The sequence below is a fragment of the Chaetomium tenue genome, assembly GCF_020726465.1.
Source record: "Chaetomium tenue strain MPI-SDFR-AT-0079 chromosome Unknown F5144scaffold_6, whole genome shotgun sequence".
NCBI classification, from domain to species: Eukaryota; Fungi; Ascomycota; class Sordariomycetes; order Sordariales; family Chaetomiaceae; genus Chaetomium; species Chaetomium tenue.
In genome coordinates this window covers 1,871,601-1,886,501 of record NW_027117334.1, presented here as the reverse complement: position 1 = coordinate 1,886,501, position 14,901 = coordinate 1,871,601, and the positions used below count along the sequence as shown (strand labels likewise).

General features: G+C 54.7%; 7 protein-coding genes across 7 annotated transcripts; 4 read left to right on the top strand and 3 right to left on the bottom strand.

The window, feature by feature from the left end:
• Window positions 1-438: 438 nt before the first annotated feature.
• F5144DRAFT_353172 (fatty acid hydroxylase superfamily-domain-containing protein) lies at window positions 439-1,959 on the bottom strand. Its single transcript, XM_066784315.1, has 3 exons — window positions 1,233-1,959; window positions 1,105-1,171; window positions 439-1,046 (listed from the first exon to the last, which is right to left on the bottom strand). Exons 1-3 carry the CDS (start codon window positions 1,804-1,806, stop codon window positions 695-697), a joined length of 993 nt encoding a protein of 330 aa, XP_066639835.1. The 5' UTR covers window positions 1,807-1,959; the 3' UTR covers window positions 439-694.
• Window positions 1,960-2,803: 844 nt separating this feature from the next.
• Window positions 2,804-6,403, bottom strand: F5144DRAFT_353119 (uncharacterized protein). The gene is made up of 4 exons (XM_066784314.1): window positions 6,136-6,403; window positions 5,031-6,040; window positions 4,927-4,953; window positions 2,804-4,871 (listed from the first exon to the last, which is right to left on the bottom strand). The coding sequence occupies exons 1-4, from the start codon at window positions 6,207-6,209 to the stop codon at window positions 2,815-2,817; spliced, it is 3,168 nt and encodes a 1,055-aa protein (XP_066639834.1). The 5' UTR covers window positions 6,210-6,403; the 3' UTR covers window positions 2,804-2,814.
• A 245-nt stretch (window positions 6,404-6,648) lies between these two features.
• On the bottom strand, window positions 6,649-8,611 carry F5144DRAFT_614971 (uncharacterized protein; the record flags this gene model as incomplete). The annotated part of the gene is made up of 4 exons (XM_066791783.1): window positions 6,649-7,457; window positions 7,581-7,723; window positions 7,873-8,521; window positions 8,560-8,611. 4 exons carry the CDS (start codon window positions 8,609-8,611, stop codon window positions 7,036-7,038), a joined length of 1,266 nt encoding a protein of 421 aa, XP_066639833.1. The 3' UTR covers window positions 6,649-7,035.
• A 2,351-nt stretch (window positions 8,612-10,962) lies between these two features.
• Window positions 10,963-12,326, top strand: F5144DRAFT_353095 (uncharacterized protein). Its single transcript, XM_066784313.1, has 2 exons — window positions 10,963-12,184; window positions 12,288-12,326. The coding sequence occupies exons 1-2, from the start codon at window positions 11,053-11,055 to the stop codon at window positions 12,302-12,304; spliced, it is 1,149 nt and encodes a 382-aa protein (XP_066639832.1). The 5' UTR covers window positions 10,963-11,052; the 3' UTR covers window positions 12,305-12,326.
• A 950-nt stretch (window positions 12,327-13,276) lies between these two features.
• Window positions 13,277-14,212, top strand: F5144DRAFT_353082 (uncharacterized protein). Its single transcript, XM_066784312.1, has one exon. It carries the CDS (start codon window positions 13,361-13,363, stop codon window positions 13,940-13,942), a length of 582 nt encoding a protein of 193 aa, XP_066639831.1. The 5' UTR covers window positions 13,277-13,360; the 3' UTR covers window positions 13,943-14,212.
• Window positions 14,044-14,481, top strand: F5144DRAFT_595341 (phosphotransferase family protein; the record flags this gene model as incomplete). The annotated part of the gene is made up of 1 exon (XM_066790679.1): window positions 14,044-14,481. One exon carries the CDS (start codon window positions 14,044-14,046, stop codon window positions 14,479-14,481), a length of 438 nt encoding a protein of 145 aa, XP_066639830.1.
• Window positions 14,482-14,616: 135 nt separating this feature from the next.
• On the top strand, window positions 14,617-14,862 carry F5144DRAFT_497099 (uncharacterized protein; the record flags this gene model as incomplete). The annotated part of the gene is made up of 1 exon (XM_066786185.1): window positions 14,617-14,862. A coding segment is annotated over one exon (246 nt), but the record flags the coding sequence as incomplete, so codon positions are not given.
• Between the last annotated feature and the right edge of the window lie 39 nt (window positions 14,863-14,901).

The following is a 14,901-nucleotide window of genomic DNA, read 5'->3' as shown; positions in this document are numbered from 1 at the left end:
CCCCCGACCTGGTAGACGGGAAAGGGGCCGGGACGTCCGGGAATACCGGCTTTCCGACTAGGCAAATGCGGATGGTACGGGTCCGAGATGTCGTCAACCCCATCCTCCGCCTTACTGAGACACCGAAACCCACGAATCCGACTTGCCGCCAAGGGAGTATCGAATTGCTGGAGGATTCCCATGCATCGTTAGTCAGTGGGGGGTTCAGATCGCTGCTTTAGGGCTCGCTTATCTGCGTCCCAAAGGCGCTGTTGAGGGGGCTGCTCCGCAATGAGAATGGAGTCTTTACGAAGCACTCCTCCCTCTATAAACATTGCAACCCCGCTGCCCGGGAGGAGATCTCGGGACACGGTAGAGTGTCCCCCCGCCCATGCCATCGGGCTCGCCAAGGGATCGTCATAACGGTGTCGTTGAATTAAGACTCTAATTATACATTAAAAAGGGGCCGAGTCTGCGACGCGCAGCATTCGGCTTGAAGAGGCTCTTTTTGAAAATCCCAAACCCAAATCAGGCTTGCTGGTAACCATGCCCAACTCATCCATCGACGGCTCGTAACCCAACGTGATAACCAATCCCAACACATGCCCAAGCGCCGCCCTCAAAACGAAATAGCCGTCCGAGCTACCGACTCAATCTCCCAGCCCCCTCTGCCCGGGATCGGATAGGACACCCCACGCCCCTCCCCTTCCCTCACTCATTCATCCTTCGCGCCCTTCTTCCCCTTCTTCTGCTGGGGAATCGGCTCGCCCTTCTCATCGACGAGACCCTTCTCGCGCATGACGCGCAGGGCGTCGTGCAGGGGGTCGAGCTCGGGCTGGGGCGCGCGGTGGGAGTCGAAGTAGCTGTCGGCCCAGGTGAAGTACTGGCCGTAGTTGACGGTGAAGTACATGTGGTGCAGGGTGTGGTGGGCCGGGCTGTTGATGAACTTCTCGAGCCAGTGGCCCGAGATCATGTCGCCGTCGTGGATCAGGATCGTCCAGATCTGCACGAGCCCGAACAGGAAGAAGTAGAGGTACTTTTGCACGGGGCAGAAGAACACGAAGACGCTGAGGGGGTTGGTCAGTAGGGGTTGGGTGGGGGAATTGAAAAGTTGGGAGGGCTTACTGGTACGGCAGTGACTGGACGTAGCCGTCGAGCGGGTGGAAGGCGAGAGCGGCCCAGGGTGTTGGTACTGTAACGGTTGGTAAGTGATTGGCTCATTCGCAGTCATGAGATGCAAGGGCTAAACTCACCAATCCACTTGTGGTGAGGCTTGTGGATGTACTTGTAAATGCTGGGGTGGTGCTCGAGCCGGTGAATCCAGTAGATCATGAAGTCGTTCCAGACCATGAAAAGCACGGTGGAAATGAGCAGCCATGACCAGCCAAAGTCGCTCACATCGGTGTATAGCATGCTCTTGCCGCGCACCTCAGCCAGGAAGAATGGAAGCGTCAAGATGTTGATGAAGGGCACCGCGTTCATGGATGAGATGATCTCCTGGCGGATCTGGTTTTTGAGGAAGCGCGGGTGGTACTCTAGGCGGCGGTCAAAAATGAAGTAGTAGGATAGCGCGCTGAAAATCCAGTACAGAGACGTTGCGCCGATCTGGGTGACGATTAGGATGGAGATGCATTGGCGCACAATGTTGTCGCGCGCCCATGCAGAGCCATAACTGGCGGATGCATCGGACAATCCCGAGGCGAAGTCGCCGTATCCTATTGACGCCGAGTGCGCCGAACCATTGAGCGGCGCTGTCTTGGCGGGGTTGAAGTAGGCGTAGGCCTTGTCAAAGACCAGCGGGTCGAGTATCTCGAGGGCAACGTCCATGTTGAGCGCTGTGAGGCTGTTTGAGTTGTGGTTGAACGTGAACGTTGGAGGTTGAGTTCCCGATCGAGAATTCAATTTCAGGGCACCTCAACGCGCTCGAGAAGAAAAATCTCCACCCTTCGGTTATTATTCTCCCCACTCGGATAAAATTGCAGTGGCCAGACAATGGCGCGCTGTGGTTCGTCTTTCCCTCAGCGGAACAGTCCGTTTCCGTGTCGGGCCACACTGTTTTAGCGTCTTGGCACGCTGAGTCATCCCCCCTTTGCACAATGAACCCTGCCGAGGCCCCCTGGCTCCTTGATGAGACCCCTTTCTCTGGTTTCCAGAACAAAGTCCGACTCGGAGTTATCGGCTCCCTCAGCACAACAACAGACGAAAACGCACTTCCATTGACCACCAGTGGGTCGTAACGTCAACACCACCCACTCACCAAATGATAAGAACAACTATCTTACCAACGAAACCTTACGTATCCGTAACGGTATTGTGTAACCACCGCCCTGATAAAGCGGTAGATGACGCCGCAATGAATTGACTTGGTTGGGAAAAGATCACCAAACAGCGCCAACATGTGACGGAAAGGAAAGAAAAACAGAGAAGCAACTGAGACACTACCAACCCATGGGCAAGAAAGGCTCCTTTGACCCGAGGAACGAAAAGAAAGCAATCTAGAAGCTTGGGAGCCCAAAGTCTTTGTATTTTTTTTCTTTCTTTTTCTTCTTCTTTTCTTCTTCTTTTCTTCTTCTTTTCTTCTTCTTTTTACAAAAGAACATGGTTTCTTTTAGCTATTTGATTTCCCTTGCTCGGTTTTTTTTTACATCTATCTTTTTCCTTGGCTCCCTTTACTTCTCTCTCATAATCCTGAAACTGCGTCAGGCACATGCACGACTAGGTAAAGTACCTACACTAACACAATCAGAACGGCTGAATTTAGCAGCCATAGCACCAACATCAACGGTTACATTAACTGGACACCAGGAAGACTGAGAGGGTTGACGAGGCAGCCGCTCAAATACCACATCTTGCCTTTCCCGCATGCTCCTCCATCAGCTTCGTGACTAACCCATCATCTTTATTTACATCGCCGAAAGCTACCCTACCCCGGGAAACATCTAAAGGGGTCTGGCCCAGACGGTTCCGAATGTCCACACGAGCGCCGTGTGCAAGGAGAATCTCGACAATCCGCATGTAATAGTGGGCGCTATGAATGGCTCGGTGGAGTGGCGTATCCCCATCGATGTCCTGTGCGTTGACGTTCGGCTTCTTATCCAAGATGGCTAACACAACTTCGGGGCGTCTGGTGGCGGCGATGTGTAAGGCTCTTTGGCCAAACTGGTTCTTCAAGGAAACGTCGGCTCCATTCCGCAGTAGCAGTTCAACCATTTCCAGCTGGGTAGATCCGCGATATACACGTGGGGTCTCGGTAATTCGGGGGCGGCCGCTGAGAGCGGTATGTAGGGCGTACCCTAGCGGTGTTGCGGTTTGCTGGTTGACCGAAAAGCCCATCTTCAGGATCCGGCTCGCTGTCTTGATGACCCCAAAGTCGATGGCTGCCACGAGAATAGTTGACCCCAGTTCATAACGTGTTATGAACGGCGACGCCGCCAGCCGTCGTAGTAGTTCGCACGCGTCATCGCTGAGACGGCGCAGAGCGCCTTCTTGCGATATCCCTTGCTCCTCCGCTGCCTCGATGTGATCAAAAATGCGTACACATATGTAAGCGAGCAGTGCGAGGTCGGGGTCGTCCGCTGAAAGCTCGGATTTGCCTGGGGTGGTAGCTCGTAACTCTTGTACCTCGAGATAGTTTGTAAAGCAAGTGGCCATCATAGAATGGCCGCTCCCGACAATGGACGTCGAACTGAAATAGAGCAAGCTGAAGCCGTTGCCGTGGAGGAAGAATTCCCGTACAGTCTCGTGAATGAACTGGTAAGTCGGATCGTGGCTTGTGTTGCTCGGAGTCTGTTCCAGAAGACCCTTGGAGAGGTCAATGATCATTTCGTGTATCTTTACACGGGTCTCGAGATATTCCACCGAGTCTTTCCATGTTGCGAGGGAGCCGTAGCGAGTCCCCCCAAATGCCAAAGCCTGATGGATTTGGTTTTGGGTCAGGGGCTGCATACTGAACAGGATCAGCTGCATGAGGCGGACCGCACGCTCGGCTTCGGTGGGATCCTGGTTCGAGAAGAGTGTTCGAAAAAGCGTGCTTAGTACCGGGGGTATTTCCCGCAACTTCTGCTGAAGCAGTTTCAATGACTTGCCCCGGCCATGCTGCCCCAGCATAGCGATGGCGAGGACTACCCACAGGAAAACGCCACAAGATCTTTCAAAGATTTCGTCCTTGAGATCCGCAATGGAGCGGTTGTCTTCGGCCTCTGCAACGATGTAGCGTAAGATGTCGGTTCGATTATGTTCCTCGACGACAATCTCGGGGCATCCATCAATGGATATGTGAGGATAATGCCGGCTAGAGAAGCATATCTTGAGGTCGGCGCCGGCATTGCAAGCCTTACTGCCGAGATGTTTGAAGAAACGAATCAGGTCTCTGACTTCGTCGTCGTTACACTCGTCCATGGCGTCAATAAAGACAATAGCCGGCCTCGATTCGCAGGTTGCAAAGACGCGTGACAATAGATCTCGCAGTTCGTCTTGATGCCATGTCACAATCGGATGGAACATAGCCTTCTGTCTGAACATCGGGCACAAATGATCGAGAGCCAACGAGTCCTGGCAAAGGACCTGGTAGAGCAGAGACCGATAGAGACCGAAAGGTGTCTTCTCGAGGTCTCCTGTTCCCCGTGCATTGAAGAAGAAAGCGGCGGTGGTGGTCTGGGTGCCCTCGTACAGAAGCTTGGCTCGACGCACGGCGTCCTTCATCAGAGTCGATTTCCCGGAGCCAGGCTTTCCTTTGATCCAAAGCAGGCCGTGGTCCTTGGCGACGTCGGTATTGTTGATCCAGGCATTGTATTGGGTGGTCGAATACAGCCAGTCGCAAGTCTCATCCAGAGCTCTTTGGATGTTGCCGAGTCTGTTGTCCATCTCGGCGAAAGCCAGAGATGCCAGGAAGGCTTTCACCATAGTTAGAAACCGGCGTACGGTCCACTGTTGAGCATGCTGCCATACCTCGCCCATCCTTACTGATATAGGGAGCTAGAATCATCACGATCAATTCAATGTACATGTACACTATTAGGTGGAAACTCTGCGTGGTTGGGGTGTTGGCTTACCAATCCTTCCTGACGCTATCATGGATCCGATCTCGAGTGAAACCTTCCGATAACCGGCGTCAAGTCTTGTCTCAAATCTACACATGTTCATGTGGTTTGCCGAGATTGTCTCGGCATGTTCTCTGGGATCGTCGAGGGTGGAGGATGTGTCTGGGACAACCTTGTTATTTAGGGGCCCGGCGTTGATGCCGGAGATGCCCCACGCCTCCTGAAAGGTCTTGACGCGGAAGCCATATTTTCGCCAGAGTGTCGTGAAGGACTCTCTCCCAAGTTCTAGTTCTGGGCTGTCTGTCCCGAGGGTTCGGAGAAGGACGGCATTCGAGTCCACCCTGAGGATGGTACTGGCGATGCTTCGAACTGTCTGGCCGAGATCGGCCATTCCTGGGCTGCCCCTATGCGGTGTGCCGAGAAAGATGACCCCTTTGGTAGACTTCACAATGTCCTTGAGCTCTGCCTCGTCCGAAGACTCGGAGCGGCGAAGTACCTCCTTGACAAGCAGACCGCCCAGCGAATGGGCCACGAAAATCACCGGCCTTCTTGCAGGCTTTTCCCGCTGGAGCGCGTAGAGCAGGTCCTTGGCGTGCGCGAAGAGGTTGTTCTGGTTGGTGCTGCTGAACCCTTTCGTAACCTTGGAGTCATAGCCGTATGTGAGAATTCTCACGTTGCGACAGTGGTCTTCGCCCGCCAGAAGGTCGTGTGGCCAGTAGACGTCTCCATCCACTCTCGTTCCGTCGAGAGGACTGCCGTCGGATGCAACGCGCCTAGGCGGTTCGTTCTCGAGAGCAGTGGCCCCATCTCCATCCCCATCTCCATCCCCATCCCCGCCCCCATCACAACATCCGATCTTGGAGAATAAACGAGGAAAAAATCCTCGTCCGTCGGGAAACCCAGGTTGGGCACTAGGTGAGGACTGGTTCGTATTGCGTGGAACGCCGGTGGGGATATTGTTTCGCCGAGGGCACGCCCACGTTTTGTAAGGGTGGCCACCTAAACCGTGAATGAAGACGATACTGCAGCGGAGAAGTCGTTAGCGATTGCCTCGTATGGGGGGGTACCAGGTGCCTGAATGAGTTTAAGTGAAACAATTAACAAAACGGAAGCCCACTCTGTCTCTGGTTTTTCTGAGCTGTGGAGTACAACCAGACCCTCTGTGATCTCCCTCCTATCAATGCTGTCCATCACGAAAATGAGTGTTGCCGGGTTCCGTCCTCGCGCGATGAGAGGAGGGAGAAGCTTGGGGCCGGAAAACGATGCGGTCTTGCCGAGGCCATTGCTCGACGGGGCTGCGTCAATCCCACGTTTCCATTTCCTCGATTGGGTTAGGGGGTGCTCAGCCGCAGAACGAAGCTGGCAGTGCTTGCAAGGTTAACGTCCGACGGCGTGCCGAAGTGAAGGCTCGGCGAGGACGAACTATTGCACTGTTGGGCGCAAGGCTCCGGCTCACCAGCCAATGGGGATGAGCTGGGTGAGTTAAGAAGCGCGTTAGGAAGTCTGGAAACCAACCCCTACCTCGGCGGATGAAATTGGCCATGGATGGATCTCCATGTGCCAGGCTCATACAAAGGGATAAATTGATCACGATTTCAGGACAGTTCACAGATAGCAACCATTGATCATGCCATAATTGCCATTGTTGAGAGATTCCGATGTAATGTCTAAATTCTAACCCGGCCAAGCGGGGCGAACCCAAGTTGCTCCTTTTCCCGCTTTACATCTATCATCTACATGTCCCGAAAACATCAGCTCGGCTTTCTAGACGCCACCTTCTCCTCAACTCCCGCCCCTGCTACCTCTGAACTCTCCGCCCAGGGAGCTCCGGGCTCTTCAAATCCACCTGCTGAACAAAACCCACACTACCCAACTAATGTCCCAGTACCTCCACTACCTATCTCGGAGGGCCAGCCCTCCGGGATGCTCACCAGACACTCAGACAGGGCCCGCACTGCCTCGGTCCCTTCTCCTCTTCCCTTCTGCGTTTGGGAGTTCAACATCCCATCGCACCGAATCACAAGTTGAAGTGGACTGTGTCGCCGTTCTTGTCTTTGCATTGATACTGGGCGTCGGAGAGGCTTGACGTGTAGAACGGTTCGCCGGCCCTGCAGCCGCGGGGGATTCCGACACCGTTCTCGCCAAGGTAGCCAACCGGCCGCGACCTCGAGCCCCTCGTAGCGGTGGTTCTGGCGCTGCCGTTGCTTCTCTGGCTCTGCTGGGCCAGAGACCGTTGTGAGGAACGGGGGTCCACGGCAGGGCGGTCTGAGGACCTGGAACGCGACGAGGCCGTTTGACGTCTGGATCCTTCGCCGCTGGCTCGTTGCCCCTCATCCCCGCTGTTGTCGTAGATATTCTCACCGAAGAGCATGTGGGGATCGGCTTCGATGCTATAATGGCTGCTGGCCGGTGTCTTTGGGCGTTCAGGCTGGCGCATTGCTGGTGGGTTGGTTATTCTATCGGCCGCTGAAGAGCACAGAAATCGGGCAGGCCAAAATAGTTAGAGAATACTACATGTATCAAATCGAGTGGGTCGGTGGTTGAATCCTGGTGGAAACTTACCCTTCGCGTGGTGCAATACCTCCTTCCATCCATTCTCCGCGGACCCCTCAAAGTCCTCTATCTGCACCCGGTGCCCCCTATCGTTGGGTAGAGCGTAAGCGTCTGGGTACTCTTGGAAGAAGTGGTCCCGTGCGTCCCTGGCGCTAAATCCAGCAGAGAGAAACGGGTCAGTAAAAAAGAAATAAACCCCCGAACACCATGCATGTGAATATGAATGAGAACGAGGATAATACAAAGAGGTACAAAAGGGTACAAGGGGTACCGGCGAAAGAAAAGCGAGGGAGACACGCACATCTTAGCAGCAGTTTCCCACTCCCTAGCTAGATTGGCAGCTTTGATGTGATCGTCATAGGTCATAGACGCACCGCTGTGGCGAAACTTGTTTCTGAAATGTTGGTAGGCCTTTCGGGCTTCGTGAAGTTCTCCGCCTTTATCATAGTAGTAGTCGTAAAGCACCAACATGGAGACGGACCACTCTCGCTTCTCGTAGCCTGCTGCTTTAGCCTCTTCGATCTGCCTTTTTTTCACTTCTCTCTTTGCAGCCCTTCTCGCAAGCTTATCGGCTCTGACTCTCTCGGCATCCCGAATTATGGGCGAAGCGCGCAGTCTGTCCAGTTCAACTCTCCGGCGTGTTGTTTCCTCGTCTAGTTCAGCTTCTCGTTCGGGGGACAGAAATGATGTGTGCGACACCGCGGTCTGTACGCTTGAGGCCGTCCCGGACCTGGTCGATTCGGAACGGCGAGCATGGCTGTCATCAGGGTGGCTGCCAGTGGTGGCTTTGGGACGAATGCTAAGAGGCACTGAAACGATCGGCCCGCCGCCTGCCGCTGGCGTCATGGAATACGCGGAGCCTTGTCGGCTACCCGCCGTTGGACCGTAGGAGGCATTTTCCTGGGGTGTCGGCTGCTCAAACTCTGCGTCAGCCTTGCTCCAATGCCTTCCTTAGAAGTTCCAGTCATGGATGTGGCTGGGGGCTTACCACAGGGCGTGGGGCGCGTGGAGGGGAACCGTCCGAGGCGCTGGAGCAGCATGTCCCAGTGCAGATACTAGTGTGGCGTCTATTCGACTTGCAGGTTGCGCAACACCACTTCGATCTTGAGGCTTTTGAAGGAGGCATGACGGAGATCGGGGTTAGTAAATGGGGAAAGAAGATGGGAAGGGAAAATGGAAAGAAGGAAGGAAAAATGGTGAAGAACCAAGTCAAGGGAAAGGTTCAAGGAAAAGGTAATGAAAAGGGAAAGATGATGAAAAAGGAAAAGATAATGAAAAATGCAGCAAAAAATGCGGATTAACTGGAAACTGGCGAGGATGAGAAAAGAAAGGAGATCGATGGCCTTGAGTTAAATTGCTGTAGAAGCCGGTAGTTAGACGAGTTTAAATGAACGTCGAGTTGAATCCGGCCAGCGGACTGAAATACAGCGACAAGGAAGAAGAAAGCGAAGCTGGTTGTGAAAACTACCTAGAGAGGGGGATGTTGTGAAGGGTTTGCGGGATCAAACCCACCTTATATGGTGCCGCTCGTAGTCTCCCCCTCCGGTCTTTAGAGCGCCCTTGCTACGCGGCGTGACAGGGCCATCAGGTCCAACGGAAGGTCCAGCAGCCATCTGGAAGTACCTAGGTAGGTAGCAAACGGGGAAGATGGAGCTCGGGGAGATGCGGCGGGCCTGATGGTCAGGCCTGCGTTGGCCATGATTGATGTATAGCCAGTTTGAGGATAGGCTCGGGATGTCGAGTCCAATTCCGGTCGACCAAAACGCCGGGGGTCGGGAGGATAGTGCACTTTGTGGCAGCACCCACGAAACTACGGCTCATCCATTGCTTCAAGAGGAACGGCATTCATTCTTTAGAAACTAGACCATTAGGTCGGGGCTGTTGGCCGCCCGTTTCTATCTTCGAACCGTGCCCATGGGCGGAGACATTCATGACCTGGATCATCCAAGGGTAGCACCTAGCACCCTGATCACGCTAGGCCCAGGGGCAAGCGGGCATCGAAGCACTAAACTTACAACCCAATGTTGCCCTTGGTGTGGGGCACTACACCCGGGTTTGAGTCGAGACTATCAAGGGAGTATGGCAGCAAGCGTTAAGCGAGCCGGGAGCTACGAGTATGGGTCTAGGAGCGAGGCGTGCGTGTGGTTAATCGCTGACCGTGCATTAAATCAGAGCCGTGATCGAGAGTCAAGTTTGAGTTGGAGAGGAACGAACCTGGAGGATGACAATTTGGTATATGAGACGATGATTTACGGCAGCACCTGGGTCACACCCCACGTATTTTCTGCCCAACAACGGAAAGTTGGTTGGGAAGGTCGGGGGGGGGAGGGGGGGGGAGGGAGGCGGGGGACCCATGGCTGTTGATCCATGGTAACAGTCCATGGCAGGCGTGCCGCTGAACGCCCCCAACCCGCCTGTTTTCGGGCCCGCAGCGGCATCACAACCTCAGGCCCTGGGCTGTCCCACAGTCTCTTCGCCGGGCCGCCCGTGTGCGAGGTATTATTAGCAACCATCATCTGAGCAGCACCCAAACAGGAAGACAGCGAGGCCGTTTCAACTTTTAAGAGAGGCCGGCGCGAGTCTAGTTTGGCACGCCCGTAGCATGGAGCAGGAGGCTGCGGCCAGTCAACTCGATGGCGTCTTCCCTGTTTCCCGCCATCCCGCTTCGCTGTTGAGACCAAGATCTACGTCAAACACAAGAAAGCCGCCCCTCGAAAAGGTATGGGTACATCGCCGGGACCAACGCCGTCCAATTCAGGACCAGGAACATGGTGGCCGAGTTTAATAATGTTGCGGGGTTGATAGACACCAGACAGTGAGTCAGTGACTACTGCAGTCTGCAACCTAACAGCCCAAAGTTCTGAACAAGCTCTTGACTTCGGATTTGAGCTGACCCTGCCCCTGTTGCCGACCTCAAGACTGAACATTGCGAATCCGGCCGCGAGTTTGCGACCCCGGCTTTGGGGGCGGATTTCGGCATCTGGCTCCAGCTCAGCATGCACTGGTGACTTGGTCGCAGGCCACGCAAGACTGTATCATCGTCGCGCCTCATTAAGCAATGAACAGAGACAAAGGCCGGTACCAAACACCAAAAATCTCGTCCTGATAAACACATATGTAGGGATTGAATTAGCAATAGCTTCAATATCAACTGTAGTGAAGTGAAGACGTTAGCACAAGCGTGGCGGCGAGGATTTGGCCGACAAAGGTGGGGGCCACAGGCCACGGATTTCGGAATGGAATTCAGACGCCGTTGGTCGGCCTCAATCGGGCTGGGACCAACTGTGCTAACCAACCAAATTAGGTACCTTACTGTATGTACTCCAGATCAGACCAACCACCTTGCTCCCCAGAGATCATGGGAAAGCGGGGCATGGCACGGGTAGAGGTAGGCACATTAGGTACTTTTCCTTTCACCAATGTTTCTGCCATATCTTAGATACTGCAGCTTCCTTCGAGCGCCGGACCAACTCTGATCATTATGCCGAGCCTATTACGCAAACTCAAATCCTTTGCACGGTTTCGTGAACGAGCAAGGGCTGCAAAGGCTGCAAACGGCAACCCTGCACCGCAACCCAGTGACGCCGATGACGCAGCCGATGACGCGGGTGAGGCCGATGATGCTGCCAGTCCGGCACCTGTAACAGCACCCGCAGTCATCCCCGATCAACGACTGCGTCCACAGCCGCCCGGCGTGGCAGTCACCAGTGCCGCCGACAACACCTACTCGGCTTCCGCTGACAAAATCATCGTGGTCGACGTTGATGATGTTACCGCGGACAACGCGGTGGTCGGTACGGCCAAGCGACCTCAACGCGGCTCATCGCATGCCATTCCGCCGTCGCCGCCCGCACCGCCCTCAAGCATGCTAGAGGCGCTGCCTGCAGAACTGAGGCTCCAGGTTCTTTCTTACATATCTGACCTGTGCGATTTGAAGGCGCTCGTTTTCGCGTCTCCCGTGTTTAGCCAGCAATATCGTTTGGATCGACAACATTTTCTTGGCCGGGTACTCCTCCGCAGCCTCGGCAGCCTGACGGCTGAGGCCTACGCTGTCCAGGGTTCCTCCACCATCTATTCTCGGTCACCTCGGCCACTCCCCGCTGAGACAGTAGAACAATTCATCCATAGCTACGTCTCGCGGCGCTTTGCACCACCTGAGCTGATTCTCCAAGACTGCACCCTGACCGACCTCGCTGAGATGGCGGCCTTCTACCTGTCTGTCGCTCAACCCCTATTGCCACAGTGCGCAGCCCTTTTCCTCCAACAGCTCAATCCTTCTCTCGAGGTCGGCAGCCTATCTGCTACCGAGAAAACACGACTTCTGCGGGCATTATACCGTTTTCAGCTCTACTGCAACATCTTCGGCCAGGGGCCCGAACCGGCCCTGCGATTCCGCGCGATGGAGTGGCTGGCCGATCCCTATATACTGGACCTTTTCTTTGGTTCCTTTCACCCTTGGGAGGTGGAAGAGATTGACTGCATCTACGTTCTGATACGAAACAAGTACGATGCAGTCTTTAAGGCTGTGGAACGTGACCTCGTGATGAAGCCAAAAATCACCAAGTATGACCGACCGACTACACCTCCTGGGTTCTGGGACTCGAATGAAGAGGGTAAGTGCCCACCCAATGCCCCGGGATTGTATACACATGATGGATATCACCCGCCCCCCCCCCCCCCCCCCGCCTTGGTAGGCATGTGACTAACAGTACACACGGCGCGCCAGCAACTGACCGTGAATCTCTGAGGGAGGGCACTACCTTGAGGGGGCTCCCTTTATTCTTCGATATATTGGAGATACTGGCACACGATGAGTACGACGAGCTGGTCAAGACCATGGAGTTCTACTATACAGGGGCCGGCCGGTATGAGTCTGTCCTGGATTGCGAGTCGCAGAGCATGAGACGAAATGCTCACCCTTCGGAAGGCGACCTGGCCGAAGATCGCGAGGAGAAACTCCCATTTTCTAGCGATACGGAGGATGGCCCGCCGCTGGCTTGGGTTATTGGGTGGCGCGGGAGATATGTAAACAGGTACGGGACCGCCATTCCCGCCTCTCTGAAAGCATGGGGTCATGTGGTTTGGGACCGCCGCCGCTTGATTCAAAGCAAGGGGACGGACGCAGTCCTCCGGGCGAGGGATGAATATCGTTGGGATGGATGAACCGGGGAATAATACGCGGGTTGAGTGGAGCGTTGTTGGGTCCCGTCCCTGAAGAATGTGAACGCCGGAACCCGAAACACAGGTACTGACCTACCTAAGGACAGAGGGGCGCTGCACTGGACAGTGGCATGGCAAGCAAGTAACGTTATAATAGCACTACAGGGCACCTAGAACCCCCGAGGCCTTGACTTCTTTGTCCTTATTAATACCCCATGGCACATCCTGTTGAACACGCTAATCACCAACAGTGACCAACTTCAGCTGTTCAGCATGCTTCACATCGAAGGATTTCAGGTCCGATATCAGAAAAAGTAAACACGGACGTTCACCCGTGTCCTCGAGGATACTGCCTACGCTTTCATCCAACCTTGTTAATGAATTGTTATATTACCTGAGTTTAAATCTCCCTAGGATGACACCTACCGTTGGTTTGGTGTCTGGCCGCGTGACCTTTGGCCTTGTGGCGAATATGACCAGGTCCCCCATGTGACTTTCGACTGCCAAGGGACCACCAGCCTGGTGTTGCCTGGTAGTTCCAATGCCTTTGAACCTCAAGCTCGGAAATTTTCAACGCGTACACCATCCTCTCGCAACCTCTACATCCCAAACCAACGCGTCATCTAAAAATGGCCAGCACCGCGCGCACAGTTATCAACCACAAGACCGGTTACGGTAGGGAGTATATTGAGTACTCAGATGGTTCGCAATGGACACGAAAGCTCGACTGCAAAACAAAGCAGCCAGTTGGTGAATGGGCTAAAGTGGAAACCGCCCCCAACGACAATGACGCGGTAATACCAGCGACCCGGCACCTCGCGCTTGTCACCGAGAACCAGGCGGACGGTGAACCAAAGCACTGGTCGCTCTTTTCTTACCTTCCCGACGAGACAGGGAGAGGCAGAGGCCAGCGCTGGCAGGCTACAGGCGATGCGCAGTTCATGCACTTCGAACATGCGGCCGATATCGACCCCATGAACGCCGAGTCCTTTGCTTGGCACCAAGTGATGAACTCCGACATTTCAGAGGTTCAGGTTACTAGAATCGATGAGATTGCTCGGTCAGAGCCCCCACCACGCGCAGAGAGCCGGGCAACCGTGACGGAGCACTGCCAGGGTTGGAGCATCAGAGTCCTGAAACGGCTCGCTGTGGAAGGAATGGTGGAGCAAACGGCAATCGCCATGTTGGAGCAGCGCATGGATCCCATTTAAGGAGGAGAGCCAACTGTAGCCGCCCATCATCCATTACCCACCACCAAACATTCGCAAACTCAGCTGCACCTCCACAGAACTCGACAAACACTTTCGAAAACATGAGCAGTAACGACTCGAATGAACCTCCGTGGGATGACACCTTCGAGCCCCAGCAGCTTGCCTGGCAGTTGTTCTGCACGGTCACCCGGATCCAGCCAGGCATCGTTCAAAAGCGAGGCGCCAAAGTTCGACCACTGGAAGAGGCGGCGATGCGACTCGTGAAACAGCACATACCAGATTTGCCGGTCCCATCAGTCCATGCGTGGGAGTTTCGCTACCAAGATGGGGTCGCTTTCTGGGGCGAGTTAGAAATGGACTTCATGCCCGGCAGGACGCTCAAGTCGGTGTGGGCGGAGCTGGATGAAACGACAAAGGACCGCGTTTGCCAGGATATCTGGGATTTAGTGGCCAAGATCCGAGCGAGCGTTCCCCGACCTGCCGACTTAGCCCCAGGCCTTTACCGCACCCTCGACGGCTCCCCGTCCCACGATCCTTAGTTAGGCAACAACAACGATGTGGCAAGCTGCGAATTTGACGATACCACGATCCGAGAACGCATCTATGCTCGGTATGTCGCCCACAATGGACTCTCGTACAAAGACGGCAAGGATGCCCTCGACTTGCTTCCCCACTCCAGCACGTCGGTTTTCACACATGGCGACCTGGCGGCCCGGAATCTCATGGTGGATGAGAACTGCCACATTACAGCGGTGCTCGACTGGGAGTCTTCTGGTTGGTTCCCCGACTATTGGGAATACGCGCAGATGATGAAGCCGTGCGATACGCCCGAGCATGAGTGGCAGGCCTGGATGACAAAGACCAGGCCCGAGCCATGGGACATCACAGGGATTCAGAAGGCAAGACGGGTTCTGTTTTAGGGCATTATGGGCAGTTTGAAATAGTGATTTGGGGCTTGG

Excerpts from the sequence above, each read along its gene's own strand:
- F5144DRAFT_353172 (XM_066784315.1), bottom strand. The coding sequence starts at position 1,806 with ATGGACGTTGCCCTCGAGATACTCGACCCGCTGGTCTTTGACAAGGCC. Across the intron at positions 1,172-1,232 it reads GCCTCACCACAAGTGGATTG|TACCAACACCCTGGGCCGCT; the intron begins GTGAGTTTAGCC and ends CAACCGTTACAG. Across the intron at positions 1,047-1,104 it reads GTCCAGTCACTGCCGTACCA|CGTCTTCGTGTTCTTCTGCC; the intron begins GTAAGCCCTCCC and ends CAACCCCCTCAG.
- F5144DRAFT_353119 (XM_066784314.1), bottom strand. The coding sequence starts at position 6,209 with ATGGACAGCATTGATAGGAGGGAGATCACAGAGGGTCTGGTTGTACTC. Across the intron at positions 4,954-5,030 it reads GATAGCGTCAGGAAGGATTG|CTCCCTATATCAGTAAGGAT; the intron begins GTAAGCCAACAC and ends TGATGATTCTAG. Across the intron at positions 4,872-4,926 it reads TATCAGTAAGGATGGGCGAG|CCTTCCTGGCATCTCTGGCT; the intron begins GTATGGCAGCAT and ends CTATGGTGAAAG.
- F5144DRAFT_353095 (XM_066784313.1), top strand. The coding sequence starts at position 11,053 with ATGCCGAGCCTATTACGCAAACTCAAATCCTTTGCACGGTTTCGTGAA.
- F5144DRAFT_353082 (XM_066784312.1), top strand. The coding sequence starts at position 13,361 with ATGGCCAGCACCGCGCGCACAGTTATCAACCACAAGACCGGTTACGGT.